General features: G+C 34.1%; 1 protein-coding gene across 1 annotated transcript; it reads left to right on the plus strand.

Moving 5' to 3' along the window:
* The first annotated feature begins 10,006 nt into the window (after positions 1-10,006).
* Positions 10,007-11,865, plus strand: LOC131622898 (probable protein phosphatase 2C 43). Its single transcript, XM_058893913.1, has 4 exons — positions 10,007-10,286; positions 10,371-10,735; positions 10,824-11,063; positions 11,209-11,865. The coding sequence occupies exons 1-4, from the start codon at positions 10,007-10,009 to the stop codon at positions 11,656-11,658; spliced, it is 1,335 nt and encodes a 444-aa protein (XP_058749896.1). The 3' UTR covers positions 11,659-11,865.
* Positions 11,866-12,993: the final 1,128 nt, after the last annotated feature.

Below are 12,993 nucleotides of genomic sequence, written 5' to 3' on the forward strand. Positions count from 1 at the left end.
CAAAATTAAAATGCAATGAATGGTAAATGACAATAAAATAAAGAGCAGAAATATAAAGTGCAAAATAATAAATTGCATTAAAGTAAATGTTAGTACAATTATAGTCAATTATTAGTATTAGAGATGACAATCCGATTCTGGACAAATTTAGCACTATGTTAAGCAGGCGTAATTGAACTTATATAGAAGTTGCACCTATCAGAGACCGATCAATAACAATTTATGTGTTTAAGAACAAGTTGGAGAAATGATATGGAAGATCATTCTCTTAAAACTTGCAACACATGTAAAACACACAAAAAATGATCAAGATAAAGTCAAGGAGCATACAAGATCATTACATTAATCAAGACCTTTTTAGTACTTAGGATAAACTTATCATCAATCTAAAGTACTTAAAATAATCTCATGATCACATTAAAGTAGATTTGAAATGATGAAAGTTCATCAATACCAATCCAACCCTGATTGAACAACGATGAATTTATACGTCTAATTGATCAAAAGTTAAAGAAGAAAGGGATTGAGATGAAGTGGGAAGGGAATGAATCAAACATAAAACCACAAGTCTAGATGAATTTTCCTTAGTCATTATGGGACTTCATCTTGATGATTCATTAGAGGAATGGTAAAACCATAACCTCCACACAATGAATGCATCAAGACTTGCACCCATGAGACAAGAGAAAAGAGATGAAGAGAAAGAGAATCAAATCAAGAACTCTCACCAAAATGGATCATCAAGCATCAAATCAAAATAAAAGTTTAAAACAAATTTTAAATGGATTTTTAAAAAAGAAATAAGAACCAAAATTCAAACCAAACATCTAAACATCAAATAAATTCAAACCGAAGATCACCATATGTTAAGGACCATCATAAGATTATTTCCAAATTTTTCCAGAATTTTTAGACACTTAAAAATATTTTTAAAGCAATTAAAACATGAAGAAAATGAGATAAAATATTAAAAATATAAAATGACAAAATAAAAATATGGAAAAATATTCATAAATTCAGAAATAATTCAAAGTATTTTTGGTATTTTTTCATGATTTTTTGAATTAAAATGAAAGAGTTATGAATTTTTGATGAAAAAAGAAATAAAATAAGAACTAAAATAAAATCAGAAAACTATAAAAAAACAAGGAGCGTTGGATCCACTTCATTAATTGATGTGGCATGATCCAATGGCCATAAGCTTGCAGCGCATCATAGACCTCAGCCAACAGAAACACACAAAGCAAATAAAAGCCAAACCAATCAGATTAAAACAATTGGCTCAATGTCATTGGTTATGAAGACTAAACTGAGGAGCTTCAATGGAAGCCCGATTTGGATTGCTAATGGTCTGGTTAGCTTCAATGAAGGTCAAGGAAGCTAACTGAATGGAGAGTTTGAGTGATTGAGGTGTGGAAATGAAAAATTGAATTATAAGCTTAAGAGTTCGAATGGGGTCTTAGCAGGGGTATTCTGGCTATCAAAAGCTTCGGAAATGAGAGGAGAATGATCCTCTATTTATAGCTGAGCTCATGGAATCAAGAAGCATGTGAAAAGATGAGAAATTGAATGAATTTGTGTGAAGGTCGAAGCATGAAATGTGTGACTTGCAATTCACCCAAAACACAACTAAAACTTGAGTTTCAAGACACTAACAATCTTGTGGAAGGTTTATAATAATGTTTAGATCAATATTGAACCTTAATTCGTCTAATTAACCAAGTTTCAAATGAATTTGCAAACTGATCATGATGGAATCACTACAACACGGAAGGGCTTTAAAAGCGCTTTTTTTGGCCTTTAACAGCGCTTTAAAGCGCTGCCAAAGCCAGCGCTGGCGTAGGCTACGAAAGCGCTTTTAAAAGCGCTCTGGTAGACCCCCCTATAAGAGCGCTTTTTCCAGAAAAAGCGCTCTGGTAGACCCCCCTACAAGAGCGCTTTTTCTTGAAAAAGCGCTCTGGTAGACACCCTATAAGAGCGCTTTTTCTGGAAAAAGCGCTCTTGTAGCCCCCCCTACTAGAGCGCTTTTCCAGAAGCGCTTTGGTAGGTTGATTTTTTTTTCTTTTTATTTGATCTTTGGCAGCGCTTTTTGTAAAAAAGCGCTATAGTAAGGGGACCTTTAAGAGCGCTTTTTAAAAGCGATGTCGTTGCTAAATGAGATATTTTAAAGTGCAGCCTATAATTTCAGCCTCCCAGATCGACCTGTAATATTTTCGACCTGTAATATGTTTTCAACCTGTAATATTTTCGACCTGTAATATATTTTCGACGATATTATTTCAGCCATCAGTAAGACAATATATATACTATTATAATACCATTATAATATCCAAAATTATATATATATATATATATATATATACATCATTACAACATCAATAATATTATAGTTCAAATCGACACAAATCCTACATGAAAAATTGCTTAATATAAAATTGACACAAATCTTCTTTGATTTCTTCCAACTTAAGCTTCGGGTACGCAGCAGCACGAAATTCGTCAAGGTACTACAAAACAAAAACATAATATGAATGATATATTTAGTTAAATGTAATAAATTATATGAAATTATCTTAAGTTATAAATTCATACCGTGAGCGGAATCTCTAATTGATTCGCCTGAAGGATTTCTTTCATATACCTCAAAACAAAGTATCTGCAATCGTAACTGTTTCGCTGTTGCGGACACTACATAGAAAAACAAATAAGATTCTATAGTTGTCTTGTTTTATCAAGTAGCATAAATATTATAAGCAAAATTGTGAAAAATAATGTACCTGCACTTGGATCCATGTAATGTTGTTTGATTTAGTCCGGGATACCTGTGCGTCCCGTTGACTTCGGAACACTTGTATTGATCTAATTAACAAATATATAAAAGCATATGTTTAGATCAATCTCACAAATAAGTAAATATATATATATATACACGAAAATATATTTAGAACGATCTCACTTACATATCAACGATGTCCTTCATAGCCGGATAATTGGTCCATTCACCATTTACCGAATTCAGATAATACACGACTTCTCTTATAGGGTTGATGGCAAGCAGTAACCAGTGTGCTCTATAAATTAAAACAATAGGTTATATGAAAATTTTGCTATACACAAAAGAAACAGAGATTAGATGTACCAAGAATGAGAAACTAACCCTACTGGTCGGGTATTATACGCCCAAAGATGCAGACTTTCTGTATTGCCGGTGGACATGAATCTATCGACTAAGTACTGTCTAACTGATTCCGGTTCCGAAGCAATTGTCATTCCGCTGCAATGGGCGGAAGACACGAAACGGAATCTGTTAGACAATGCAGTCCCGCGCAACACTCTGTCATACAACAACCTTAAATAAAAACATAATAAACATTAGATTATTTTCATTGAAATGTGTAAATAAATTATATTGTGGGACTAATTAAATAATATATCGGATGAGTGAATATTACCGGATGTATGAGTGCATATTACCGACCATCCGTTGTCCGCCTTTAAGTTGTACAACTTTAACACCGCAGACAATCTTGTGAATTTTGTACAACCATCATACAACGGTTTCTCTGCATCGCTTACCAACCTCTCGAACTTTTTGGGACAATCCTCAAGATCTTCTTCAAGCGCTTCTGCAATCTCTTCGACTCGATCGCAATCGTATGTGTCTGTGCAATCGTCGTTTGAAGCATACTTCCTATTACAACTCGACTCAGCATTCCCGTTACTTTTCTCACCATGCATTGTCCAACATGTATAACTTCTATCAATTCCAAACCGTAGTAAATGGGATGCCAACTTATTCCCGTCAACCTTACCCCCATAACAGCAACCCAAGCAAGGACACGGCATTCGAAGCGGGTCTTCGGAGTGCGCAACCGCAAACTCAACGAATTCCCATACCCCTTTCTCGTACTCTTTCGACAATCGGTTTGAATTCATCCATGTCTTATCCATGTCTTAATTGAGCTAAACAAAAACTTCTTGGTTTCTCTATCAGGTACTAAGGAATTCTGTCAAGATAATAAATAGCTATCATCATTATGTCTTGATCAAAATACCTAGTGAGATCCTATAAAGTGTGAATAATAGAATACCTAATCAGAATACCCGATTTCTTCAAGAAGACATTACCTTATTTCAAGGTAATATAAGTTCACAAACCAAAAAATGGATTGAGAGACACTAAATTGCAAAAAATACGTCAAAACTGGGACAAATCTCCCAAAGCAAATTGTTTGCTCAAAAATCTATAAAAATAAATAAAAGAGGAAATCTAGATAGGAATAAATTGATAGTTGTATAACTAATTTAGTTGTAATTGATATAATAATAATTTTTTATAAGCAATATAATAATTTTGTTTAATTGAAATCAATTGTTTAGTTAAAATTAGTATCTAATCAATATTGTTTTTCAAGAAAGTTTGAACTTTCTCTCTCCTACATGATTGAATGGAAAGCGTAAGAAAAAAATGATTTATTTGTTAAACTACAAAAATATCATAAAATATGAAAGTAATATACTAGAAAAGATTATTTTTTTTAAAAATAAAAAGTAGAAACAGTTGAGAAATACCCTCTAATATAATAATCCATCATCTTCAAGTTATGGTTCTCATATAAATTAAAATTGAAATTAAGCAGAAAACAACAAATTATAAGCAAGAAGAAAGGGATAGTAACCTGAGTTAGACTTGATGTGGGAGATGGGTAGGTTTGAATCGGCGTTGTACAAGTAGAAACCAGAGACTTCAAAGTAACTGTAAAATTAAACATACACACGATGCAGTTAAATACACCACTACTAACAAATATCAAAATAAACCCAATCTAGAACTCAATTATTTAAAATGCACAATAATTCACATAAACATGGTACCAATTAATTTTCAGCTGCTCGACCTGCTCTAATTAGCACCAAAACACTAATGTCATTACCATTTTTCATGCTCTAACAAGTTGCAATGAACTCAAAACAACACTATTATCAATTGTCCATTTAATTTCCAGCATTTCAACACCATTGAAACTCATCATTCTCTCAATTTACATGTTAACAACACCACCAACCATCATAGAAATTTCCAGCATCAAATGTCCACCAAATAAGCAATACAATTCACATTATCAATCACTAAAGCAACACCAAAATTCATGCATCTATATACCTTCGTACAACCACATTTCAAAGCATTTTTATGAGTTAAAAGTAGTGGAAAAAACAACAGAGGACAAGTCTGAAATACTGCACTCAAATGCTTAACTCTAAAGTATAAATAGGAAAAGTTGCAAACATTAGAAATAAGTGAGCAAAGAGATAGAATTGAATTTATCCCAAATGCAGTACCACAAACAACAATCAACCTGCATTAGAAACACTCTCTACCCTTCAAACAAACAAAAATCTGTCCTCCAACTCTAGCCAGCAAGAATTCCAAAACAGTACAATCCAAAATAGCAGAACCACAATAGCAGTACAATCCACAAATACAAATCCACAAAACCAAATAAAAATCCAAAATAGCAGAACCACAATAGCAGTACAATCCACAAAACCACAATAGCAGAACTTCTTTTTGACATTGCCATCAGAAAGTAACAAGGTATGAAATACCAAACACAAATCCAAAATCAGTTCATAGGGATAGGGTTCGAACCTGCGTTTTTTCTCGAAGGGAGTACGAACGGCGGCGGCGGCTAGTTGTTTTGGGAGTACGACGACGGAGGGAGTAACGAACGGCAGCTCTGCAACTGCAACCGTCGGAGGGAATACGAACAGTGGGCGGCGGAGGGAGTACGAACGGAGGCGGCGGCAAGTTGTTTTGTGAGAGACGGCGAGAGATGTGTTGTAGAGAGAGTTAAAGGTTTGTGAGAGACAACGAGAGATGTGAGAGACTGGGTGATGAGCGAGGAAGAAGAAGACCCTTTTTTGTTTTCTGAAACAAATAGGGTGTTTTAATTTTATGAAATATAAATTTAAAAAAAGGCTACTAGAGCGCTTTTCAGAAGCGCTTTCATATGCCCCTTTATACCAGCGCTTTATTACTAAAAGCGCTTTCGTACCTACCCCCTATAAGAGCGCTTTCAAAAGCGCTTTCATACCCACCCCCTATAAGAGCGCTTTTAGAAAGCGCTTTCATACCCACCCCCTATAAGAGCGCTTTTAGAAAGCGCTCTCGTACCCCCCCCCCCCTTTACCAGCGCTTTCTAGAAAGCGCTCTCGTACCCCCACCATTTACCAGCGCTTTTTCCCTTGTTTTTTTGTTTTGTTTTTAGCGAAATCTATAAGAGCGCTTTTCACTAAAAGCGCTCTCGTAGGGGTGCTGCAAAAGATCATATTTGGCGTAGTGCCTTTTCAAAATCTTTCTTTGGTTGTATGCTTTAAATTCTTTTGACAGTAAAACTTTCTTTCAAATCTTTTGTTATTCGATGCTTCTTTTAAAATATTTTTCTAAGGATTAGGCACGAGTAATCATCATGGTGGAGATGTAATCCCCTATTCCATTGATATTGATTGATATAGTTGATTATTTTTCACTTGAAATAGTTAGTGGCATACTTATTGGTTTCTATCCAAGTTGGAGCCTTTCTTTCACTTGTGATGCAAAGAATTCACTTGTTCTCATGTTCAAGTATGGTTAGCTGAGTTTTCTCCTCTAAGATGAGAAAATGTCTCTTCGTTTCAAAACAAATCATCATGTTTTTTTTAGCAGAACTACAATTGCTCTGAATTCTCTATTGTACTAAGTAGTTATGTAAACACAAGATGCGGCGTCTTGCCGAACAAACATAAAAACCAAAAAAAAATTCTTTTCATCTTTTGCATACAATTCTTTTTACACAGATTTTCAAAAAGGTTCCTGTGGAGTACCACAGATGTGAGGGGTGCTAACACATTCCCCTTGCATAATCAACCCCCGTACCCTAGATCTCTGTTTGTTTTTGTTAAGTTTTTTATTTGAAAAACTACTTTGGAATTTATTTCGCTCTTTTCCTATTTCCTTTGGAAACAATAAAGCGCGTTGGCGATTTTCACTAAAATTACGAGTTAGGTCAATCCAATGGCCTTGTTCTCAATTTTTAACTGCTACATTATGTGTTTATGAGATTGAATTGTATTGTGTTGTTACGCTATGATATGTTGTATTTTGATGATGAATATGACAATGTTGTGATTCTGTTATGACGTTGTTATGAAGTTGTTGGGATGCCAATGATGTAATATGATGAAACTATGATGACATGTATGTTTTAAATATGTATTACATGTTATGTGATAAGTATGTGAATGGTGATGCGATTGACTAGCTGCGGTCGATATTAATATGACGTTGTTGTGCATCATGCATTCATAGCATATTTTTTGGACGGTGGACCGCCTGTGATGTGCCTCAATCCCATTGTGAAGATTGAGTGCGTTTTGTGAGGTGTTCCGGTTCCAAGAGGGAATCGATCATATGGTGGGGATCTTTAGATTGTGATGACCAAGTGCTCATCAAAGAGTTTGGTAACACATGCATTGAGTCAATGTTGTTGCATTAACATCTTAGGTGACATTGCATGGATTTTATTGATGAATTGTGATGTAATGATAATTATAAAGTGCGTGATTTTATGATGCTTCAAATGATAAAAGATGTTTATGTGCTATCGTGAAGCGTTGTGAGTATGATGTGTTGATAAATGATGTGCTTTATATGATGATAATGTTGTTTGTAACTACTCTTCTTTTCCTTATATATTTTATAACGAATTGTGATTACTCATTGTTTCTGTTTGAATGTTGCCTCCACGTGGGTAACACGCGGGTGACAATGAGTAGTTCGTAGAAATTTCGAAGATAGCTTCAGAGTGTTTTATTTAGTTTTGCTATATTAGTGGTGTCTTGCTCTGATATGTAACATCGAGTTGAAAATGCCTTGCTTTGCGATTGATTACTATATTTTGATTAACTTATTTCATGAGGTTTTTGGATGTTAAAAACGGTTTTTAAATCCATTTTTTGATGAGACTGAATTATTATGAATTTTATTTTGTGACGATAAATCCATTGCGATGTCTTAATTTAAAGGTTGAAGTATCACCTGATGTGTGTGTTGAATTGAAGTAACATGTGTTACGGAGCAGGATTGGTTATGATGCTTTATGTGGAGTGTGACACCCTTGAGTTGGTGATTTTTATTTGATTTATTTTCATAAATTATATGCGAAATATTTGTGGGTTTAGAAGGGTGTCACAATGTGCATTTGCGTTTAATTTCAACGCATAATACCAATGCACAAATGAGTTTATGCAATTTCACAATTACCTTCATAATGTGTGATTTGATTCATGAATCTACTCATGTGAGTCGATTCATAAAAGGCTTTCAATCGAATCACATAGCCTAAATTGAGACAAGACATACAAATCATAATCTTGAGTCGATTCATGACAAGGCATGAATCGGACCACGTATTCTGAAGGTAATTGTGAAATTGCATAAACGCATTTGAGTCGACTCATGTGTAGTCATGAGTTGATTCAGAAGTCCAAAATCATTTGATTCGATTCATCAACTTCTTAAGTCTACTCAAATAAGATGGACTTTAGTTAAAGTTATATTTTATGCTTGAAAAGACAATTATGACCTAGCATTTGCGTAACATTTCTTGATAAAATCAGTTACATGACAAATTTATTTATGACAAGACAACAAAATAGAAATTAACTGATAAAATGCTTATGTAATTTCAATAAATACGCGCACAAAATAACTTTGCAAACACGCGACTTTATGTCATGCCATTACACATCTTTTTGTCTTCAATCCACATTTAATAAATGAACACGCATAACTCCAATGCATATATCGACATGCACATTTGTTTAATTTCAACGCTTAATATCCATGCACATATCGATATGCACCTGTGTTTAATTTCATTGCATAATCTGAGTTTAATTTCAACGCATAATACCAATGTGCACCGCCATACACAAGTGTTTTAATTTCAACGTGAAATCCTCAATATCCGCAGTTATCCACACATATTCTTTAAATTGAAATAAAATTTTCATTTAATAATATTATATTATAAAACTTAATCAATAATACTTAAAATTTTAAAGTAAAATAAGAGTTTGATGGGAACGCACTGACAATGTAAAATAGTTTCACACTGTCATCCAATAGAAATATATCTATCATATCATATAAGTAGTTTGAAATTTCAATCTGGTTTGATGGAATATATGCGGTAATTGAAAAGTGTAATACATATGTTATTTTTTCATGAAATAATACATTTTGAAAGTTAAGGAATTAATATAATTTTAAAAAAAAATTAAGACATCAAAAATAAACTTTGAGGATAATATAAAAAGAATATCAAGCTCTTTTTTTTATTTCTTTGCAAAAACTGAATCAAACAAATTCTAAATTATTATTTTTGTTTAGTAAAGTGTGTAAAAGAACCTACAAAGAATTGATACAACTCCTTAAGTACGTTTTGTGGCAAGGGTTGGATATCTTACTCGTATGTACATGAAAAATTCAGTTGTTAGTGGATAACTCATCTCACATATAAAAAATGTAAAATAAAATTGTAAATATAATATTTTGATTAATTTTATTTTTATTAGTCTTATTTAAAATAAAAAAGAAAAACACATTTCCTATCTTATTACTAATAAAAAATGAGTAATAAAATGAATTAACGGCTATTGAAAAAACGAGAAGGAAAAAAAAAAGAAAAATTTGATCTTCCCCATATCATAGATATCTCATAGTCAAACACTCAACACAAGTTCCCGCCAAAATCTGGAATGAACGATAAAGTTTGTTAAATTCAGTTACGTTTCAGTTACGATTCATCACTTTTCAGTTACCAGTTAGTTGAATATAAATACATCATAAACCTTCATCCATTCTTCATTCATTCACATTCACAATTTTCCATAACTCAAATCATCACTCTCTCTCTCTCTCTCTCTGAATTTCCCTTCTCTCAAACCTTTCTCTCTCAAGATGCATCCATGGCTTCAAACCGTGATCGATATGTGCAGGGGGAAGTTCAAAGGAGATCTCAAGGCTTTTGAGGAAGATCCTCTCGGAATATCGATCAACATCGAAAGACACTGCTTCGGAGAATTTTCCATGGCGAGCGTTCAAGCCAATGAATTCATGGAAGATCGAAGCCAGGTTGAAGTTGCCTCTAACAACGCACTCTTTCTCGGTGTTTACGACGGTCACGGTGGCTACCTGGCTTCACGATTCATCGCTGAAAATCTCTTCAAGAACCTCTTAAGTATAACTTTCTTTTCGTCCTTTAATTCTAAACTTATTTTCTTTCTTTAATCAATTTTGAGCTTTCTTTCGTCTTTTTTTATAGGGATTGCTCACGAGAATGGAAATACTATAACACAAGATACTCTAAGCAGCGCTGTTTCTGATACTGAAAAGCAATTCATCAATTATGTCCGCACGGAATATATTGCAATGCCAAGTCTAGCAAAAGCTGGCTCATGCTGTCTTACTGCAGTTATATGGAAAAAGACTCTATACGTCGCGAATCTTGGAGATTCGCGTGCCATAATTGTTTCTATGGTTGATGGAAAACCTGTTGTCGAACAGCTGACAAGAGATCACAACTGTAATGATATAGCTATTAGAGAAGAACTCAGGGCAATGCATCCAAATGATCCCAACATTGTGTTCAAGAGGAATGGATCGTATCGCGTTAAAGGCATCATTGAGGTATTACGATAGAGTTTTATAGTTAGATTTGATATTGCTGGTTTATGAATTGTTATAATGTGTTCTTGTATTTTTTTTTTTTTTATAGGTTTGTAGAACTATTGGTGATGCATATTTGAAGAGGCCTGATTTTACGTTTCACGATTCGTTTCCCAAAGATACGAACGGGCCTCCACTTCCTGATAAATGTGTGCTATCATCAGAACCAGAGATGCGTTCTAGAGCTTTAAGAAATAATGATAAGTTTCTGATATTTGCTTCTGATGGACTTTGGGATCTCATGTCAAATGAACAAGCTGCTCTAATTGTTTCAAAGAATCCAAGAAATGTATGTATATGTACATCTATATCTATATCTATGACTTGTTCTTTCATAGTTTTTACTTTCAAATCGTTAGAAACTGAGAAGTAGCGGTTTGATTTGATTCTATATAATGCTAAACTGTTTTGACTGGTATATGATATTTTTGTAGGGAATTGCGAAAAGGCTTTTGAGTGTTGCGCTAACGGAATCTGCTAGAAGAAGGGGATTTTCCTATCAGAATGTTCAAGCTGCTAGTCCGGGACGCGGTAATGCGAGCAGGAGGTCTTTTCATGATGATATAAGTGTGATTGTTGTGTTCTTAGAGAAACCGTCGATTCTGAGGAAACGCGTGCTTAATATGTCTTACAGCGGCTTAAATCCGACGCCTGAAAAATCTGATTTCGAAGGCTCTGGATTAAGCTCTTTGATCCTGAGTCCATTGAGTCCTCGGGGTCTGAAGGCTAGTTTCAGAAGACGGTCAAAATCAGTTGACAGTCCTCTGGGTGGAAGCTCTCAGGGCGAGGACACTGACAGGCTTATTGATCAGAGCTCTCGTCAAACTGCTCAAGGCCGTTGGGCGTCTCTGAGACAGAAGCTCTTTGGACGATTTCGAAGATAAATATGAGTTCAGAATGTGAGCTGTTTTAACTTCCTTCAAGTGTCAGAGATCTGTTAAGTCAATTGGTTGAGTCTTTTTCTTTTTACTGCATCAAATTGTATTTTAGAAGTGTGTCAATTTCATGTGATATATTGATTTCTCATAGAGCTATAGGAGATAAGAACTATATGATAGTTGTTTTTCACTCAGTTGTACAAATTTGAATAAGTGTCCTGGAGTTTGTGACACAAGGATTATGAATTGGAAGTTAAAACATATTCTGAAATTTTGCTTACTCTTTTTACAGTTCTCAATTGTAGCTTATTTTGAAAATGGTGTTTCTGAGCTATGGATTACACAATAAGAAATGTGAGAATTGGATTGAATAAACTGATTAGGTGCACCTAAGGTAGATGAAACTAATGCAGGAGTGTATCCTTATACAGATTCTGGATCTTTAACTATAATGAATCAAAAGTTTGAATGGCTTAGAAATTCAATTCAAGGATGGAGAATGGTTCCAGGTTGATGCCTCGGACACTATGTTTGCTGCTTGTTGAGCAATGCATTCATGGTAACGTCCCTCTACGCACCTGATCATGGATTCTTAATATAATTTGAGAACTCAAATGCAAATTATTGTTAGTTCAGGAACTTAATTACAATTTTTTAGTCTTAAAAACTTATTTGATAATTCCCAAATAGTTAAGGGACTTATAGAGTAATTGAACATTTTGCAAGTGTAAGTGGTGGTAGGTTCTACAGCTAATAAAGAAATTAGGATTAAATCATAAAACTATGAAAGGAAAAATAAATAAAATAACATTATAAATTTTCATAATTCTAAACATGGACAGCCAATACTTAAAAATGAAAAATTAAGAGTGATGTTCACTGCACTGTAACTCTAAAAATTTAAATATTCTCTTACTCAATGTCTGAATATTAAAATTCAATCACATCAATTATACAACAAAATCTTTATTAAGTATCTCCATCCAAATAAAACATGTATAAGGATTTCAATCTCCGAATTAAGAGTGATGTTGCTAAGATTTCCTGTATAGTGGTCCTTTCATGAGTTTCTTCTTGAAACTCTCCTCTAGCTATGTCCTCTCTCCCAATAGCAATAATACGATGAAATATCAGTAATACATTCACGACATGGTCTACCCTCTCATGTTCCTCTTTAGTAACTTCTGATGAGCTAACTAGGAGGGGAGGGGAGGGGAGGGGAGGGGGGGAGGGGGTCTTCTTCTAGATTTAGTGTCATGTACGGATGAGACATTATATAAAATCATTTGGTTTAATTGTATACCTTACTCCATGGACGAGAGGTTGACACACTACATACTT

This window comes from Vicia villosa, unplaced genomic scaffold (assembly GCF_029867415.1).
Source record: "Vicia villosa cultivar HV-30 ecotype Madison, WI unplaced genomic scaffold, Vvil1.0 ctg.000045F_1_1_1, whole genome shotgun sequence".
In the NCBI taxonomy this organism is placed as follows: domain Eukaryota; kingdom Viridiplantae; phylum Streptophyta; class Magnoliopsida; order Fabales; family Fabaceae; genus Vicia; species Vicia villosa.